A 21169-nucleotide genomic window follows, 5' to 3' on the forward strand; every position below is an offset into this window, starting at 1 on the left:
AATGTTTTCCCGGGGGAAAGACTGGAAACACTTTCATTTCTACCCCACCAAGCAAGTCAGGATTGAGAGAAACTCGGACCCACCTCAAATCTCCAGAGCCCTCCAATGTCGCCACTTCTCTCGAAGCAGGTGGGCTCCAGCCCCTCATCCAAGCAGCATTTAATGGAGCTCAGTCCACAAACGCCAGCTCCAATAACTGCAACCCTCTTCTGTGCCATGCCGTCCGGCCTCAGAGCACTTTGCCAGCCACCTGGGAGAGGGGGATCCTCAGGCCGTATCCCTGTTGGCGCAGTTCAGAGCTGGAGAGGAGTCGCAATCGCTTGCCAACTCTGAATGATGGAGCAGCTTGAGTCAGAGCTGCTCTCTGATTGGGCTATCTGAGGCACTGAATTCCTGGGCAGGGAGGCTCAGAGCAGGGGTGTGACCACTCCTGGGCTTCTCTCTTGCTGGAAATGCAGCGTGGCTCAGTTGCATAATAAAGTAATTGCTACACTAGCAGACAGGATTTACAGGATTCTTGCAACCACCCTGCCACACATCAGCCCCTGCGCACCCTCCCCATGAAGGGCTTGTTTCCCTGATCTAACCATAGATTCATAGATTCATAGATTCATAGATTATAGGACTGGAAGGGACCTCGAGAGGTCATCGAGTCCAGTCCCCTGCCCGCATGGCAGGACCAAATACTGTCTAGACCATCCCTGATAGACATTTATCTAACCTACTCTTAAATATCTCCAGAGACAGAGATTCCACAACCTCCCTAGGCAATTTGTTCCAGTGTTTAACCACCCTGACAGTTAGGAACTTTTTCCTAATGTCCAACCTAGACCTTCCTTGCTGCAGTTTAAACCCATTGTTTCTGGTTCTATCCTTAGAGGCTAAGGTGAACAAGTTCTCTCCCTCCTCCTTATGACACCCTATTAGATACCTGAAAACTGCTATCATGTCCCCTCTCAGTCTTCTCTTTTCCAAACTAAACAAACCCAGTTCTTTCAGCCTTCCTTCATAGGTCATGTTCTCAAGACCTTTAATCATTCTTGTTGCTCTTCTTTGGACCCTTTCCAATTTCTCCACATCTTTTTTAAAATGCGGCGCCCAGAACTGGACACAATACTCCAGCTGAGGCCTAACCAGAGCAGAGTAGAGCGGAAGAAGGACTTCTCGTGTCTTGCTCACAACACACCTGTTAATGCATCCCAGAATCATGTTTGCTTTTTTTGCAACAGCATCACACTGTTGACTCATATTTAGCTTGTGGTCCACTATAACCCCTAGATCCCTTTCTGCCGTACTCCTTCCTAGACAGTCTTTTCCCATTCTGTATGTGTGAAATTGATTTTTCCTTCCTAAGTGGAGCACTTTGCATTTGTCTTTGTTAAACTTCATCCTGTTTACCTCAGCCCATTTCTCCAATTTGTCCAGATCATTTTGAATTATGACCCTGTCCTCCAAAGTAGTTGCAATCCCTCCCAGTTTGGTATCATCCGCAAACTTAATAAGCGTACTTTCTATGCCAATATCTAAGTCGTTGATGAAGATATTGAACAGAGCCGGTCCCAAAACAGACCCCTGCGGAACCCCACTCGTTACGCCTTTCCAGCAGGATTGGGAACCATTAATAACAACTCTCTGAGTACGGTTATCCAGCCAGTTATGCACCCACCTTATAGTAGCCCCATCTAATTTGTATTTGCCTAGTTTATCGATAAGAATATCATGCGAGACCGTATCAAATGCCTTACTAAAGTCTAGGTATACCACATCCACCGCTTCACCCTTATCCACAAGGCTCGTTATCCTATCAAAGAAAGCTATCAGATTGGTTTGACATGATTTGTTCTTCACAAATCCATGCTGGCTGTTCCCTATCACCTTACCACCTTCCAAGTGTTTGCAGATGATTTCCTTAATTACTTGCTCCATTATCTTCCCTGGCACAGAAGTTAAACTAACTGGTCTGTAGTTACCTGGGTTGTTTTTATTTCCCTTTTTATAGATGGGCACTATATTTGCCCTTTTCCAGTCTTCTGGAATCTCTCCTGTCTCCCATGACTTTCCAAAGATAATAGCTAGAGGCTCAGATACCTCCTCTATTAGCTCCTTGAGTATTCTAGGATGCATTTCATCAGGCCCGGGTGACTTGCAGGCATCTAACTTTTCTAAGTGATTTATAATGCTTAAAGTATTCTGAAAAAAATGGGGGCTCTCTCACCGCCACCCCATTTACCCATCCCCTCACCCTGTAATTAATTCTTCACCCATGCCCCAAAGAAATCCTGTCTCCTCCAAGTCCCCCATCAATTCTGTCTCCACATCTGTTCCACCTCTCTGACCCCCCCATCAATTGTGCCCCCAGCTTGCAAGCAAATCTGTCCCACTCAATTCTGCTCCCCAGCCACACCTCTGCTCTGCATGCTGCTCCGGGGGCTCTTTACCACACCTGCCCAGGCCAGGTGCTGAAGGGGGGAGGGGTGGGGTATAGAGGCACTGTCCTATCCCTATTGCTCACAGGATGGGGAGTGGGGGAACAGAGCTGCTGGAACTCTCTGCTCCTCCTCCCCACCTGCGAGTGCAGTGTGGGCTCTTAAGGGGAGGTGTGAGAGCTCTGCCTGCCTCCTTCAGCAGCTCTGATTGGCTCCTGTTCCCCAGGAGGCAAGGCAGTGGGCAAAACAGCCAATCAGAGGGGGTCTCCTGCTGGGAAGTACTACAAGATGTGCAGCTCAGCCCAGGGACTGCTCTGTAGAGGATGGAGGATAGGTCCATCAATGGCTATTAGCCAGGGTGGGCAGGGACGGTGTCCCTAGCCTCTGTTTGCCAGAAGCTGGGAATGGGCGACAGGGGATGGATCACTTGATGATTACCTGTTCCGTTCGTTCCCTCTGAAGCACCTGGCATGGGCCACTGTCAGTATGGTGGTTTTTATGTTCTTATGCAGAGATGTCACCCCTGGGTGTGCACTTGTTAGGAGCCTCCCCTTGCGTGAGACAGGCAGGGAGCAGCACAGATGCCCTCTTGGCAGGGCCAGGTGTGGAGAGTTGCCCCAGGATAATTGGCAGCAGGTGGTGCCTGCCACTGGCCTCCTACAGTGATTGCGCTCAGCAGGCTCTCCCTGGATCCTCGCATGCTGCTAGGATTGGCTGGGGCTGGAGCTGTCTGGCCATGACACAGGGGAATCCCCCTCTGATTGGCTGCCTGCCCCCCTTGCCCACATCCTATGGCAGAATGACCAACCAACGCTGCTGCAAGCAGAGCTCTTGGCCCATCCCCCTCCCATCAGCAACATAAAGATGTTCTCACTGGAGGGGAACTAAGACCCCCACAGCTCCAGGCCACCTCACCTGTCCTCCCCCTCCACTACTGTGAGCAACAGGGGCAGGACAGTGCCTCAACCCCTCCTCCCTGCACCAGGCCTGGGCATGGACAGATTGGGGTGAGGAGGCCCTGGAGGAGCAGACATGGGGATAGGGGCTGGACTGAGAGGGGTGGGAGGATGGGGGAGGGAACAGAACTGATGCAGGGATGGGGGGGACAGGATTTATTTGCTGGCTGGGAGCTGTTGCATTAATTTTGGTGGAATATATGGCCAAGAGAGTCTAAGGTGTTATGATGACCCTGTCATTGTATAGCATTAGTCAGTGCTCACCATCATTCAGAGTTTAGTGCACATAGACCTCAGCTGCCTTAGTTGCATGGCAATCCACAAAAGAACTTGTGCTAAAGTTCGGAGGTTGTTAGGGTACATGAGAGAAAAGCAGCTAAAACAAGTGATAAAGCCCTTTAAAACTGAAATGGAATGGTTCTGTAAATACAGTTGTAAGCAGAGTCAGGATGAGCTCTACCCTGGCATCTGATGGTAAATTGTGGCGAGTTGTGGAAAAGAACTTCAGGGGCTGATCTTGTTTGCATAGGCACACCCACCCTGCTTAGCATGAGCCCACAGCCACCCAAATGGTCATTTTGGCTGCTGTGGGATCCCCAGTTTCTCTGTTATTGGGGCAGGAAGAATAAAGTGTTGTTACCCTGATTATGTGAATCAAGGCCAGTGGAACTATTTTATGACAGAGGGACTCACCATCAATTAAGTAGCACTCACTAGACAAGGGACATGGGTTCCAAAACCCAGTGAATGGAGAGAGAAGCTGGGGACAGGTATTTGTATCTGGTGGTATGCCCCCTTCCTTAAGGGTCTGAAACACCAATTGTACCTCCTTCTCTCTCCACTGTTGACTAGCAGAGTTAATTTTGATTCTATTAAGAGTCTAGTTACAGGCTGCTGTGCTGAATTTACTTTTGGCCAATGGTGCACCAGCACTGGGGCTCCCCTACTACAAGCTGAAATCACTGAGTGCTGTATTAACTAGGGGGGGGGAGCCTGAAAATATATTGCTAAACGGCTGGCAAAGCACAGCAGTTTGGGGGCCGGTTGGAATGGCCCATGGGATGGTGAGTGGAGTGAAGCAGGGCAGAGCGGAGCAGTTCATGGGACGGCTGGAGCGCCTCATGGGATGGCTGGTGGACTGGAGCAGCTCGTGGTGGAGGCTGCAGCAGAACCCCATGGAGAGGCGGGGCAGCTGGCCTTGGCCCACGTAAGGTGCCCCTTAACACTCTGCGTGCACCTTCCCACCCCCATTTCCACCCAGGTGGAGGGGGGTGTGTGTGGTAAAACTCTGCAAATAAACTTTTGAACTCTGGGGCTGCACTGACCAGGGACAGAAACTTTTGGGTTGCTGGACTTTTGGGTGATTTTTGGGATGCTGAACTCAAGAAACTTTTGGGGCGTTGGACTTAAGACCCTGAGGGGAAAAGGATACTGCCAAACTTACTTGGGGGTGGGTCTTTTGCTCATGGTTTGTGTTATGAATCCTGTTTGTGGTGTTTCCCCAACATAATGCTGCATTGTTTCCCTCCTTTATTAAAAGGATTTTGCTTCACTCAGACTCTGTGCTTGCAAGAAGGGAAGTATTGCCTCTTAGAGGTGCCCGGGGGTGGTATGTAATTGTCCCAGGTCACTGGGTGGGAGCTCGAGCCGGTTTTGCATTGCGTTATTGAAATGGAACCCCTAGATACTGTACCCAGCCCTTGTTGCTGCCAACTCAGACGGGCAGAAGGATTACACAGTTAACCCAAACCTATCAAAGTTCCTTATAAAAGAGAGAATATCAGTCTGAGTCTCTTATTTCATCAGACACTCCTTCTGGGGTAGGGGGAGGGTTTGTTTTGTTGCTTGGTTGTGAGATGTTAACAATGGTCAACTTTCCTACTTCGATAACAGATGGGCACAAAATGGTGAGGGTAGTAAAGGTGGGAGAAATGCAGCTTTTGTTGATATTCTCAGGATTCCTGGCATCCACTCAGCCACAGACGGATGCTCCGGGATGGCAAGCCAGCCATGACAGCAGGTGCCCCAGGTTTCAGCTCATCTTCCAGTCTGGGACATCATCTGCTTGGTCTTGTCCCTCTCTTTATTGGTCTCTCAGGCTGGGCAAAGCTGGGTGGACTCGTTCATCTCATTATGCTGATGCTGTGTGGTACAGTTGACCTCAGGATCATAGAGAGAGAGAGTGTGTGCAAGTTCTAGGACAGGAGGAAAAAATAGTGGGCAGAAAGGAACACACAAGGGAAGGGGAGTCAAAGCAGGATCTCAGGTGTCTCCAGCTAGAATGTCCACTGGTGCAGCTATGACGGCCAGGTATTCTCGCTGGTGTTCTGAGGACTGGACTTCATGATGAGGTGATAACTTTGGGATCCGCAGGCAAAGGATGCAATCCCTGGAATGGAGGCTCCATGCCTTCCCCCTCCTCCAGGAATCCCTCAGCCTATCAGGCCGTGCTCCCCAAAGTATCTTTCAGGGCCATAAAAAAGAGGTGATGGGCAGAAGCGTCCATCTTCTCATTATTTTGTCCATTGATTTGTCCTAACTTCCAACAGGCCTAGTTTGTCCATTAACTTCCAAATGAACCATGGACTTTTGGGAAGGAGGCGGAGGGATCTGAGGAATTTGGAGGAAAGGAGACTAATGGGCTAAGGCTGGGGATAGGATAGAGGCAGAAGAGATGGGGAAGTGGATGTCCCTGGGGAGAGCAGCATGGCTGTGTGTTTTTCTTATAGTTAAAGCTCCTGGAATCATGTGATTACATCAAACTCTCAGCTTTCATTTAAAAAAAAAAAAGAGATTCTACAAGGCCGGTTCCAGACACCAGCTCAGCAAGCAGGTGCTTGGGGCAGCCAATGGAGAGGGGCGGCACGTCCGGCTCTTTGGCGGCAATTCAGCGGCGGGTCCCTCACTCCATCTCGGAGCTAAGGACCTGCCGCTGAATTGCCGCCGAAGAATGAAGCGGCAGCGGTAGAGTTGCCGCAGATCACGATCGTGGCTTTTTTTTTTTTTGGCTGCTTGGGGCGGCAAAAACTCTGGAGCCGGCCCTGGATTCTAGTCCTCTGGTTGCCAAGTAACTGGAAAATGTGAACCTTGAAGGCGCAAAAGCCAGAAGGCAAAGAAAAATCACTCAGCATTTATTATTTTTTGAAAAATCTCACTATTCCTAAGCCAGTCTCAGGATTTTGTGGGGTGTGACTCATGATCTTTGAATGCTTGGGTTTTGTGTGATGACAGGGGAATGCAGTCTGATGTATGCCTCAGTTTCCCCTATCTGTGCCTGGCTATCCAGTGAGGAAAAAGGGACTAAGTTTCCTCTAAGGGCAGGCTAAGAGACATAGGTGTGTGTGTCACCTCCCTGTCTGGGTGGAATGAATAGAGTCATTAAGGAATTGGCTGAAACCAATCCGGATCAACAAGGGCTCTGGAGAGACAATGCAAGCTCCAGTGACTGCTTCATCGACACTCTCAGCAGGGATGCTGAGCAGAGACCCCAGCCCAAGGACAAAGGATTGAAAGGTGCGAGGTGGGCGATAAGCTGGCTGTGGCAGAAGCTGGAAGCTCTCTCACCCGGGAACTGACTAAGGAGGTCAGATGGAGTGAGAGAGAGAGAACCTGAAAGTGGAGTTTCACTACAGCTTGGCTGGGGCTCTGGGCTGAACAGAACGATCTATGCTTTAACCCTCAGTTCTCTGTGCTAACCTAAGGACTTCCTAAGCTGTTCCAGGGGACTAATGAACAGGGCTGGCCTTACCATGAGGCGAACTGAGGCGGCCGCCTCAGGTGCCAGACTGTGTGGGGGGGCACCACTAAGACCCAGAGTGTAGAAAATTGTGTCTGCTGCTGGTGCATATGTATTCTCTCTGCTGTAGATGCACAGAGATGGTGGAGTGCTCTGCTGGAGGAAGGAGGGCACAAGAGACATAATAGGCAGGCAGGAGAAAAGGTAAGAAGGAATAACAGAAAGCAGCAGGAGCTGCAGGGAGAGAGAGGAGGAAGATCCTCTTATGTACCTCTCTAGCATCCCCAGGAGCCTGGACTGATTAACACCATCTTCCCAGGGAGCTTCCTGTCTCCTGCTGCTTCCCTGAACCCACTTGAGGAGAACAGGCAGTCAACTGAAGTAGTAGGAGCCAGTTAGGCCCTTAAGACGCTGATATCTTCCCTCACTCAGGCCCTGCTACCAGCCTGCTTATTTTTCCCCTTCAATTGAGTGTTGAGACCACTATAGCTGGCACAGAACAGCAGTCATGAGTGAAAGAAGAAAATGCCCCTCTGAGGCAGCATTCAGAAAAAGAAAGCAAGCAAAAGATGCCTTTCTATCTAAGCAGGAAGGAGCTCTCCTGAGATACATAGACACAAATGTGAGCCTTCCGGGCCCAGCGAGGATGTGAGTGGTGAGGAGATGCCTGATCTTCCAATTAGTCAGAGTGCAGGTGACTTGGCAGCTACTGCAGCATCCATATCTCCATCTCAAATGGATGAAACCATGCACATTCCTGAAGAAAAGTGTAGATCAGAGAAGAGTATGGTGTAGGCGCAAGAAACACCTGCTGCTGAGCTTAGTTCCTTAAGTCTAGATGATCCAGGACTGTGGACCCACTTGAGCAGTAGCCTGAGGGATTTCCTGTACTGCATGGGCGACAGCAAGTGAAAAACTTCATGTTCCCCAAAGACAATGAAAATAGAAGTTTCCATCCAACACATTACCGGCGTGAAATTCCCAATGGTGACAAAGTGGAGAGGCCATGGCTTATGTACTCAAAAACCCAGAATGCTGCATACTGTTTTTGTTGCAAACTCTTCCAGTTTAATGTTCCAGCCATATTGGATTCTACAGAAACAAAGGACTGGAAAAATCTGGCTAGAAATCTGGCATGCCGTGAGAAGGCAGCAAATCACCAGAGAGCATTCCATAGGTGGAAAGAGCTTGAGATGAGACTAAGGTTAAAGGCCACCATAGATGATCAGCATCAAGAGAAGATTGCATCAGAGTCTCTTTACTGGCAAAATGGTCTGAAAAGGCTCATTGCCATTATGAGAATGCTTGCTACCCAAAACCTAGCACTGTGTGGCACTTCAGATCAGCTGTATGTGCCAAACAATGGAAACTTCCTTAAAATTGTGGCGCTGATGGCTGAGTTTGATGCTATACTCCAGGAGCATCTAAGAAGAGTCACCACCCAAGAAATGTACACACACCACTAACTTTGAAAAACAATTCAAAATGAGATCATACAGTTACTGGCAACAAAAGTCAAACAGAAGATTGTGGTAGATATGAAGTCAGCAAGATATTACTCTGTTATTCTGGACTGCACACCTGACATCAGCCATACGGAACAAATGACTTTAATGGTGCATTTTGTAACAATAACAGAACCTAGTGAAAATGTCCCTGCAATGGTGAGTGTCAGAGAGAATTTTCTAGAATTTATTGACTTTGATGATACTACAGGAGCTGATATGACAAATGTGCTTCTTAAAAAGCTGGAAGATACAGGAATTGCAATAGCTGACACGAGAGGTCAGGGCTACAATAATGGTGCCATCATGAGAGGAAAGAACAGAGGAATGCAGACACAGAGCCAAGAGTTAAACCCTCGAGCTTTTTTTGTCCCATGCAGTTCTCATTCACTGAACTTGGTGGTCAGTGATGCAGCATCAGCTTCTAGTGAGGTTGCTGAATTTTTTAATGTAATTCAAAGCATCTATGTATTTTTCTCTGCGTCAACTCATCGATGGCAAAATTTGAAGCAACATCTGGGAACATCCTCTCTGACACTGAAATAACTGAGTGCCACATGATGGGAAAGTCGAGTGGAGGTAATAAAGTCTATCAAACACCAAATTGGGAAGATAGATGATGCCATAGTTGCCATTATGGAGGATAATGCTATGACAGGAACTGTTCGTGGGAGAACAGTGGCAGAGGGAAATGGAATCACCAGAAACATACATAACTTCAAATTTCTGTGTGGCTTAGTGTTGTGGCATGACATACTGTTTGAAATAAATGTTGTAAGCAAGAGATTCCAAGGTGTTGACCTTGATATATCTGGAACAATGGAACAACTGGACAAAGCAAAGTCATACCTACAGTCTTACCGGTCATATGAGGGATTTCAAAATGTTCTGAAGAGTGCACAGAAGTTGGCAGAGGAACTTCAAACTGAAGCTATTTCCCCACCCATTCTAGAATACAAGAGTCACCGAAGAAGAAGACATTTTGATTACGAAGCACCGGATAATCCCATAAGAGACCCCAAACAACAATTCAAAGTTGAATTCTTTAACCAGGTGCTAGATTGTGCAATACAGTCAGTTGAAGAACATTTCATGCAGCTCAAGAACACAGCACTATATTTGGGATGTTGTATGATATTCCAAAAGTCCTCACTATACCTGAAGAAAACCTACACCAGTAATGAGGGCACTGGAGACAGTGTTGACACATGATGACACGCGCGATATTGATGCGAGTGTTTTAGGTGACGAATTGAAAGCGCTTTCAAGATATATTTCAGAAGGATCAATTCCAAAGGCTGTTCGGGAATATATGTGCACAAATAAGATGATCACCCTCTTTCCAAATGCTTTTGTTGCTCTCCGCATACTTCTAATACTTCCTATAACAGTTGCCAGTGGAGAACGCAGCTTCTCCAAGTTGAAATTAATAAAAACACATCTACGCTCCACAATGACACAGGAGAGGCTGGTCGGCCTTGCACCATCTCAATAGAGCATGAGTTGCCCCAGACTGTGGACCTTCGGCGGGAAGCAGTTCAAATCTTAGCAACCAAGAAGGCATGGAAAGCATCACTTTGATTATTCAAACAGGTAAAAATGCCAGTGTTTACTATGCAGACAAGAAAAGTTACATTTGCTGTTCAGGCGTTTGAAAGTTAAGTGTTACTTAAAATTTTTGAACAAAGCATTTTAAGTTGTCAGTTCTCCTTTATTGGGGTAGGTAGCAGAGCAGTACCATGAGAGGAGTAGAACAGGAAGAAGGCAGAATTGAGATCTTTCAAAGTTTTGGCCCAAGCAAGGGGATATGGGGGCATCATTTGAGCTCCCCATCTCTGGTGCCAAAATGTTGTGGGCCAGCCCTGCTAATGAACCCGACTGTTTTGAAAAGCTGTTTGTGTCACTGTAAATTCTGGGTGAGGTGCACTGGTCCCTGAGATGCGTACGAGTCTGTGTCAGCTGGACTCTCTGAACAGAGCTCAGGGGGTGAAGGAGGAAGGCTGAAGCCCAGACGTTCAGTCCCAGAAGGGGGCCTATTCTGAGGCCTATCCTGAGGGAAGTGTGAGACTCCTTGGGGGTCTGGCACACCAAAGGGGTTCCACCAAAAGACTGTTCCAAAGCTGGGGGCCTAGCACTGATCCTGGGGATCTGTGACAGTTGGTGACACTGAACACTGAACATAATGCTTCAGGCCTCATTTTCAGACGGTTCTGGTCATTTCTGAACATGTGTCCTAGCTGGGAAGGATTCTGTTCAAGGGTCTTTTAAGTTATGGATCCTTCTTCCCCGAAGGCTTTGCGAAGAAACTGAGACCCTCACAATGTCCTACTCTGCATATGAAAACATTTTGTTAGTTCTTTTTAGCCAGACAGAGGGAAGAAGAGATGTTCCTTCCATATGTAAATTATGAGAGATTCTTGCCTAAAATAACTAACCACAGCATGAAGATTTCATTTAAACCTCCCAGTTTATCTGGGATTCTATTCCTTAGACCAGGGGTTCTCAACATCTTTATTTTTGAGCCCCCTCCCCCCCCCCAACACTCTATAAAAACTCCACGGCCCACCTGTGCCATTACAACTGGTTTTCTGCATATAAAAGCCAGCACAGGTGTTAGGGGGTAACAAGCAGGGCAATTGCCTGTGGCCCCATGCCACAAGGGCCCAGGGGTGGTGAGTTATATTCTCTTGTGGTGCCCGGGCTCCAGCAATATTCAGGCCCTGCTCAACCAATGTTTGGAGCTGGGTCTCTCCCCCGGCCCCCGGAGCGCCCCTGCCTGAGTGAAAGCAGCACGGCTCTCCCTCACCTCCGCTGTCAGCAGCTACAGAACAGCACAAGAGTAACACTGGCATCAGGCTGAGGCAGCTGCTGCTGCTACTGCACCTCAGGATGGGGAGGAGGCACACACGTGCTTGGCAGCCCTCCCCTTCCCTGGCACTAGACTCCAAGGGGGCTTCCGGCGGGAGTCATCTGGAGTGGAACTCCGTGACTCACCTGAGCAGCTGCTGGGGCTTCGGTGAGTGTTTGACCCTGTGATCCACCCCCGCCAGCCACCATTCCTGCAAACACTGGGCAAGGGGCAGCCCCATCCCCCACCCCCAGTAAGGCTATGGTGAGGGGCAAGAGGGGAGGAAGGAAGCCACATGTGATGGCAGTCCCCTCCTCCCCAGCACCCCCTCCCAGAGCCCACACCCCCTCTCCGGCCCCCAAACTCCCTCCCAGAACCTGCACTCCCAGCCTAGAGCCTGCACCCAAACTCTGTCCCAGAGCCTGCACCCCTCATCCCCTCGTACACTCCCAACCCCTGCCCAGAGCCTGCACCCAGCACTCAAACTCGATCCCAGAGCCTGCACCCAGCCCTCCACAATCCCTCCCAGAGCCTGCACCCCTCCACCCCGCCTGCATCGCACCCCGTGCCCCAACACATCCCCTCCTGCACCCAAACTCTGTCCCAGAGCCTGCAGCCAAATTCTGTCCCAGAGCCTGCACCCCTCACCCTCTTCACACACATAGCCTTCTGCACCCCTCACCTCCCTCCTGCACCCCCAGGCCCTGTCCCAGCCCAGCCCAGAGCCTGCACCCAACACCCAAACTCCGTCCCAGAGTCTGCACCCCCGCCCCCTTCCCACACACCCACTTCTACACCCCAACTCCCTCCCAGAGCCTGTATCCAAACTCCCTCCTACACCCCTACCACTTACCCCAGCCCAGAGTCGACAACCAAACTCCGTTCCAGAGCCTGCACCCCATCCCTTCACAGCCTCTCCCATCCCCAAACTCCCTCCCAGAGCCTGCACCCTCACCCTGTGCTCCAGCCCGGAGCCTGCACCCAAACTACATCCCAGAGCCCAACCTCTCAACCATCCTACACCCCAATTCCCTGCCCCAACCCAGGACCTGCACCCCAAACCTCCCCCCCCCCAAACTCCCTCCTTAGGAAGGAGTTCAGGGGGAGGGGCGGGCTCTGAGCGTTCTGGGCAGCACCAAAATTTCTACCAACCTGCCGCCCCTGCAAGGGCCCCTGCGAAGCTAACTTGCTCAGGCTTTGGCTTCAGCCCCGGGTGGCAGGGCTTATGGCCCCAGGCTTCAGTCCCATGCAGTAGTGCTTCGGCTTTCTGCCATGGGCCCCAGTGAGTCTAACACAGGCCATGCTTGGTGGAACCTGGAACCTGTTCGTGGCCCCCAAGGGGGCCCCAGACCCCTGATTGAGAATCACTGCCTTAGACAAATGGTCTTCAGTATTAAGAGTTGGAAGATGGATCTCTCATTAGCCTTAGTTTCTAGGTGGAGTTCAGACCTGCATCACCCTATTTTGGGGTAAACAGAGGTGGAGAGCTGTGACCATGGTTGTCAGGGAGAAGAGTGTAGACTGATAGCTTTAGTGATTTAAGGGCCAGACGGAATGATAATTATGAATATGTTCAAGGCACATCTATACATCTTACAGAGGATAATTAATATTAACTTAAACTAATGACAAATTTACTTGTAAATTCTCAGAAAATTCAATCTCTACTCCTAAGAGTCCAGGCTGGTAGTTTGGAGAGGATACACTGTATTTGTAAATATGCTGGTAACAAAGAGGTTGAGGTTAAGTGCAAAGCAGAATTCAACCTGAACTACGGAGTTGCAATCAGCACCTCTCTAATTCATGTCAGGTCAAAGTGTGATTGTCCGAAATGTGATGCATCATATACTTATTTATGCTACACTTTAACAGCAGTGTCACCCCAAAATATGTATTTTCTAGCAGTGCAAGAAATATTTAACAGAACCAAAGATCTCTACGCCTTGGTTTATACAATAAAGCTGTCCTAAGTCACCACTGGGCTATTAGCAGCCATGTCTGACAAACCCAGGGAGGAAGTTCCTAGCAGATGATAGTGCAAGTGTAGGGTTACACTGGATGTGTGCTAAAGTTGCAGGGAATCAGTTGGAAACCCACAGAAACCAGATAATCAAGTTCACCATAATATTTTTTTCCTATGTAACCAAGCAGAGAAGGAGCATTTAAAATTATAGCAAAGAGAGCAACGGCACCAACTATCTTAATCAAATAGGGCATTGAGGTGTGGTGGGTACAATCTCCTACTGCCCTGGTTTTCAGAGATTTAATGATCTGTTCTCTCTGGGTCAGGATGGCTTTCCTGGCTCCATCCCACTTCCCTGGCCCTCTCAGGCGGTACTGGTACAGCGTGCAGGGGCCAAAGAAAACCTCCACGGCGAGCTTTGGATCCATGAGGAAGAGAGACAGCAGGCTGGGCTTGATCCCTGTCAGGCAGGCGGGTTCATCCATATATGGGATGTAATCCACCTGGATGGTGTGATGCTGACTTTTCACATACCTGAAATAAATGATCATAGTAATGCCTCAGGGCTAGATCCACACAGAGACCTAGGTGCTGCAACACTCAGCACTGCGCTGCCTAATGTTTGGTGCCTTGCCACCTAGTGGACTCCATGGCCCTGAACTGGAGGCCTCAGTTCCCTGTACAATGCATGGGGAGAAACAGGTGCCTGAGAATGGAATCCACAAATGACAGCACTTTTAGTGTGCCTGAGCTAGTCAATAGGAAATGGTGAGGAGGGGACTGGCTGCCCTGGAGCCTTCCCAGCATGCTCAGCGGTTACTGAGTCATGTAATTGTTCCTACTGTTTTGCCATTTCCTCTCTTTTCTGGGCAATATCGGCCACCATGTCGCTTGCTGAAGGCAATCCATTCAGCCCTAGGAAAGAGAAGCCCGAGTCAGAAGGGAGCTCCATGAGGTGCTCTCAGACACAGAGGCAACAGCTCCTCGGCAATAAGAGGAACAAGGAATAGATAAAGAGCCCCAGAGAAAAGAGAGTTGTTTTTGCCTCTTCCCCTGCTCCCAGATAAACCCTAGAGAGTAACGGCTCTTGAAGCCTCAGCAACACCTCCTGCCCCCAGGAAGACTGAACATTTGGGGGGCGGGGGATGGACTTTGAAAGGCAGGGAGCTGGGAGTGGGTGAGCAAAGGAGAGGGGGCGAGCAAAATTGCAAACTAAGTGCAGCCAGAGTGTAAGAGAAATCTAGCCAGACTCCAGCACCAACAGAGAGGGAGGGGAGAGGACGGGGGTGGGGGGAGCACCCAGAGAGTAAAGCTAGTCCACGTTTTATAATAGATACTTTTTTCCCAACAGAAAAGATGGCTTTTTTTGGAAGAAATGAAAATCAGCCCAGAACATTTCTAAATAAACCAGTCAGGTCTTTCTGTGTCAGAAAGACACAAACAGAGAACACAACCTGGTCACCTTTCACTGGGAAGATGGCAGTCGAAAGAGGGAGAGCAACAGAAATGTTGCATGATGGCAGACTGTCCACCTGAACAGCACTGGCTGTAGGATTTCCTTGGAAATGTCTGTGCTTTCTCTGCCCAGCAGGCTAGACTATTTCCTGCATTTTGGTTCACGTACCCTTGAACACACGTGTGGCCCAGCGACCCTGGAGTTCAGCAATGGGCATGAGGGGCCCAAATGGTTGGATGAGGCCAATGAAAACCAGAGTTGGCTTCTCCAGATGAGGGAAGACAAATTTATACAGGGAGACCTGGTTTTCGACCACTTTGACACAATCCCCGAGGAAGGAGAAAGAGAAGCTGTATCCTGTAGCAAAGATAACCACATCAAGGTTGTCCTCTCTGGTAACACGGCTGTTACTCTGAAACACATCAAGGTTGTCCTCTCTGGTTCCATCTTTGAAGATGGCGCTGGTTGTGGCGAACTCCTTGATGTTCGGTTTCACAAGCACCTTGCCAGAGATTATGCGGTTTGGCAGATTGTCACTGGCGGTTGGGTGCACGCTGGAAAACCTGAATGGCACAGAAAGAGATACAATAAATGTCAAGGAGGCTGCCAGGAGAGAGGAGAAAAAACAGTTACTCACCGTTTTATAACTGTTATTCTTTGAGATGTGTTGCTCATGTCCATTCCATTGTAGGTTATGCGTATGCCCACGTGCGCGGCCATCAGAGTCTTTTGCCTTAGTGGTACCCATAGGGCCAGCTGTGGCACCCTCTGGAGTGCCATGCTCATGGCGTGGTATATCAGGTGCTGTCAGCCCTGTGCCCTCTCGGTTCCTTCTTGCCGACAACTCCAACAGAGGAACAGGAGGGCGGGTAATGGAATGGACATGAGCAACACATCTTGAAGAACAACAATTACAAAAAGGGGAGTAACAGTTTTTTCTTCTACGCGTGCTTGCTCATGTCAATTATAGGTGACTCATAATCAGAATCCCAGGAGATGAGCTCGGAGTTCACAGTCATGCAGATTGGAGTACTGCTGTGCTGAAACCAGCATCACCCTAAGCCTGCTCGACCAGCGTATAGTGCGAGGCAAACCTGTGGATGGACAACCAGGTATGGAAAATTTCCTGGATCGGCACCTGAGCAAGCAAGGCCACTGCCGAGGCCTGAACCCTAGTGGATTGGACCATCACAATTGGTGGCGGGGGCACCTTCGCCAGCTCATAGCAGTAGCAGATACAAGCCGTGATCCACGATGAGATCCTATGGGTGGATACTAGACAACCCTTCATTCAGTCTGTGACAGCAATAAATAGCTGCTTAGGCTTACGGAACGGCTTCGTTCTCTCTATGTAGAAGGCCAGAGCCTGCCTAACATCCAAGGTGTGCATCCTGTGCTCCTCATCCGTCGCATGAGGCTTCGGGCAAAGGACCGGAAGATATATGTCCTGACTCGTGTGAAACTGGGAGACAACCTTGGGCAGAAAAGCTGGGTGCGGATGCAGCTGGACCTTGTCCTTATAGAAGATTGTATGTGAACGCTTTGATCTCGGACACCCTACGGGCCGAAGTTATAGCGACCAAAAAGGAGACCTTCCAGGATAACAGAAGGGAGCAGGAAGTCAGGGGCTCAAAGGGGGGTCCCATGAGCTAGGAGAGCACAAGATTCAGGTCCCAAGGAGGGACTGGGTCCCGGACATGCGGGCAAAGGCACTCCAGACCTTTCAGAAACCGTGCCGTCATGGGATGGGTGAAGACCAACCTGCCTTGAAATGGATGTTGGAAAGCCGAAATGGACGCCAGGTGCACCTTGATCAAGGACAGCGACAGGCCCTGTAGCTTCAGGTGTAGCAAATAGTCCAGGACATCCTGCAGGGGGGCCTCCTCCACCCGGATACAGGGATCTGTGGCCCAACATGTGAACTGCTTCCATTTCGATACATAGGTAGCCCTGGTGGAGGGCTTCTTGCTGGGCCTACTGGATACCAGTGGAACACTGCCGCTCAGCCATGCAGAAACCAGGCCGCCAGATGCAGTGCCACCAGGTTTGGGTGCAACAGATTGCTGTGGTTCTGGGACAGTAGGTCCGGCCGAAGAGGCAACTATAAGAGGGTGGCTGCTGAAAGGCTCAGGAGCATGGCGAACCAGTGCTGATGAGGCCATGCCAGGGCTATGAGGGTGACTGAAGCTTTGTCTCGCTTCACCTTGAGCAGGACCCTGTGGCTCAGCGGCACCAGCAGAAGGCGTACATGAGTGCTCCTGACCACGGGATCAGGAAGGTGTCTGATAGGGAGCCTTTGTCCCTGCCCTGCAGAGAACAGAACATGTGGCACTTCTTGTTATATCTGGATGTGAACAGGTCCACCTGGGGAGTCCCCCACCTTCAAAGACTAGGCTGACCACCTTCAGGTAGAGTGACCATTCGTGGTGAGACGAGAAGGTCCTGCTGAGGCGATCCACCAGGACGTTCTTGGTACCGGGCAAGTGGGCAGCCATCAAATGAATGTCGTGCTGCACACAAAAGTCCCAAAGGCTGAGCTCTTCCCAACAGAGGGCTGAAGACCTGGTGCCGCCCTGCCTGTTGATGTAGTACATTGTGGCAGTATTGTCCATCAGAACCTGCACCACCTTGCCTTCCAGGCAGGGCAGGAAAGCCTGGCATGCCAGGCGTACTGCTCTGAGTTCCCTGACAGTGATATAAAGAGCAATGGCCCTTGGTGCTGAGGTTGCCCAGATGAGCCCCCCAGCCCAGGTCCGACGCGTCTGAGACCAAGGTGAGTGAGGGCGACAGGGTCGCAAAAGGGACTCCCCACAGCACTGACCTGGAATCCCACCACCAGTTGAGCAATGAGAGGACGTGGCTTGGCACCATGACCACCTGGTCCAGGGGGTGCTTGCTTGGAATGTAGACTGAGGCCAGCCACGTTTGTAGGGGCCTCAGATGAAGCCAGACGTGGCTTACCACATAGGTGCACATGGCCATGTGGCCCATCAGGCGCATGTGGGCCGTGGTGAGCAGTTGGTTCTGTATGTGGGCAATCAGGTCTGACACAGCTTGAAAAAGCGCTTCTGGCAGGAATGCCTTGGCCCGCCTGGAGTCAAGAACTGCACTGACGAACTCTATGCATTGACCTGGTGCTAACATGGATTTTTCTGTGTTTATTAGGAGACCCAGGTCGCAGCAGGTGGAGTGCACCAGATCGAGGCTCCTCTGGACCTCCTCTGGAGTCCTGCCCTTGATGAGCCAATCATTGAGATACAGGAAGATCTGGACCCCTTGATGCCTCCAGTAAGCTGCCACCGGTGCCACGCATTTCGTGAACACCCTAGGGGCCGAGGACAGGCCAAAGGGCAGCGCTGTAAACTGGAAGTGGTGCCCTGCCACTATAAAGTGCAGGAAACGTCTGTGCCCTGGGAAGATAGAGACATGAAAGTAATGACAAGTTTCAGAGTAACATGAAAGTAAGCGTCTTTTAAGTCTAGAACGGCGTACCAGTCCCCCTGATCCAGAGAAGGGATGATGGAGGCCAGGGATACCATGCAGAACTTCAACGTCAGCAGAGACTTGTTGAAGCCCTGCAGGTCCAGAATGGGTCTGAGCCTCCCTTTTGCCTTCGGGATTAGGAAGTAGCAGGAGTAGAATCCTCCCTTGCATATCCCGAAGAACCTCCTCCATGGCCCCGAGGTGTAGGAGGTTCACGACCTCCTGAACAAGGAGTTGCTCATGAGAAGGGTCCCTGAGAAGGGATGAGGAAGGGGGGGGAAGGAGGGGCGGCCAAAAATTGCAGGGTGCAGCCCCAAGCCACTATGTGCAATGGGCCGAGGTAACCCGCGACCAGGCCGAGCAATAAGAGAAAAGGCGGTCAAGGAAGGGGCGGGAAAGATCCAGGCAGTTGGCTGGTGTGTTGCTCCCCAGTGCACCCTCAAAATGAGCGCTTCTGGCCCCCCTGGTGTTTCACCAGGCCAGGCTGTGCAGGAGATCGGGACAACCAGGGGCGGCGGCGGTTGAATCCAGTGTCCCTTTTCCTTGTAGGACCCTGCCGAGGCAGACACTGGGAGGTGGGGGGAGGCCGGAACTGAGGCATGTGCATCCCCAGGGAGCGGAGGGTCGCCTTTGTGTCCTTTAGGCCGTCCAGATGCACATCTATTTGGTCATAAAACAGGCCGACACCATCAAACGGAAGATCCTGGATTGGGGTCTGCATTTCCTGGGACAGGCCCGTGTTCTGAAACCAGGAGCTGCACTGCATGACCACTGATGAGGCGACCACTCGGGCAGCTGAATCAGCGGTTCCCAGGCCATCTGGAGAGAAGACAGAGCAGCCACAGTTCCTTTCTCCACTAGGGTGGCGAATTCCTGGGCTGCTTCCTGGGGCATAGAGTCCTTGAACTTGAGAAGAGAGCCCCACAAGTTAAAATTGTAGCGGCCCAAGAGGGCCTGGTGATTTGCCACCCTAAACTGGAGGCTAGCTGTAGAATAAATCTTCCGGATGAATAAGTCCAGTCCTTTTGCCTCTTTTATTCTTAGGGGTAGAACTGGCGGGCCCGTTTGTCCCGTTCATTGGCCGCCGACACGACCAATGAACCCAGTGGCAGATGAGTATATAAGTACTCGAACCTCTTTGTGGGGCTGAAGTACTTCTTTTCCACCCTTTTCAAGGTGGGCAGGATGGAGGACGGGGTCTTCCAGGTGGCCTTGGTGATATTCAGGACCCCTTCGTGAACCAGGAGTGTGACCTGGGTTGGGGCGGATGCAGAGAGCACCTTAAAAAGCGTGTCCATCTGCTCCTCCATCTCCTCCACTCTGAGGTCCAAGTTAGCCGCCACCTGCAGAGCAGAGCCTGATGCTCACAGAAATTGTCCGGTGGCCTATCTCTGGACGGTCCCACTAGCGCTTTGTCTGGGGAGGAGGAAGATGACTGTATGGCTGGGGAGGGCGGCCTTGGGGTAGGTACTGGTTCCTCATCTGAGGCAGTCACTGGGCCCAATGCCGCAGCTGCTGTGGGCGCCGCCTGTGGTCTGTCTGATGTGGTGACTGAGGGCTGGTGGGAGTGGAGCACCAGCATGACAGGAATGCCCCATGAGTTCCAATATGGTCATTGGGTTGGCCACTGGCTTTGGTGTCAGGTTGGCACCAATGCCACTGATGTGCCCTCTGGAGCCCACTCACGCTGTCTGGGTGAGGGACTGAATTGCGCCTCCGAGCCTGAGAAATCGTCTCCTTTTGGCGACGAGGGTGGGGCTGTGGAGGCTTGAGTCTGAAGGCTCACGGTCACCGCTGGAGACCGGGACCAATCTGACCAGTGCTGGGGGTAGGCGGAGTGGCGTCGTGTCAGGAAGCGTCCTCGAGATCTCACAGGGAGCCTTAGCCGGGTCCTTTGCCACATGCGGCAGAGGTGCTGTGGACTCTCCCGGTGCCAGGCCCTTGGAGGGGGCTGGTTGCACTACTTGCTTAGGCCCTTTACCGCTCCCCGGAGTTGGTGGAGGGTTCATTCTGGGGGAGGAAACCCTGTGGCCGAACCCTTCAACAGGTCCGGAGTGGGCATAAGGCCTGAACAGGGTCCTTTGCCAGGAGCCCCTTTGTTGGTCTTGGCTGATGCCATCTTCTTAGGCTTCCTGTTTGGTGACGGGGATCAGTGCCGGGAGGACCTTGGTGCTGGAGGTGCGCTATGCACCGAAGTTGAAGTGCTGGGTGCCGGTTCAGGCTGCACTGGCTCCAAAGCTGGACACAGGGCAGCCTGCATCAGGAGGGCCCTGAGGTGGATGTCGCACTCCTTCTGAGTCTGTGGACGAAAGTTCTGGCAGATACGACAATGCTCCTTTATATGGGTTTCCCTGAGGCACTGCAAACAACTCTTGTGTGGGTCACTAACAGGCATTGGCCTGTTACATGACAAGCAGGGCTTGAAACCTGGAGATTGGGGCATGCCCCACCACCACTGGAGTGAAGTCCCCGCTGCAACGCTATCTAACTAAATACTTAACAGGTACTTAACTACTAACTAACAATGCTTAAAACTATCTACAGAGAAGCACAGGGCTAAACAGAAGAAGAAAAACCACTGACCACTTGCGATGCAAGGGACAAAGGCTCTCCGACTGACCACCACGGGTGGTAAGAAGGTAGGTAGCTAGGCAGCATGTTGGCAGAAGAAGCTGACAAATGTAAGGTGATGTGCATTGCAAAGAATAATCTGAACTACTCATAAACAAGGCTGGGGTCTACATTAACTGTAACTGCTCTGGAAAAAGATGTGCGCCACATTGCGCACCACTCGAT

At 50.8% G+C, this 21169-nt stretch overlaps 1 protein-coding gene across 1 annotated transcript in view; it reads right to left on the bottom strand.

The window, feature by feature from the left end:
* LOC128842534 (flavin-containing monooxygenase 5-like) overlaps nt 1–307 on the bottom strand; it is a 38990-nt gene extending 38683 nt beyond the window's left edge. Inside the window, exon 1 of the mRNA XM_054038623.1 lies at nt 84–307. Within this exon, the coding sequence (XP_053894598.1) occupies nt 84–218 (135 nt within the window). The 5' untranslated portion in view covers nt 219–307. The remainder of the gene's footprint in view (nt 1–83) is intronic.
* Nucleotides 308–21169: the final 20862 nt, after the last annotated feature.

Source organism: Malaclemys terrapin, chromosome 8 (assembly GCF_027887155.1).
Source record: "Malaclemys terrapin pileata isolate rMalTer1 chromosome 8, rMalTer1.hap1, whole genome shotgun sequence".
In the NCBI taxonomy this organism is placed as follows: domain Eukaryota; kingdom Metazoa; phylum Chordata; order Testudines; family Emydidae; genus Malaclemys; species Malaclemys terrapin.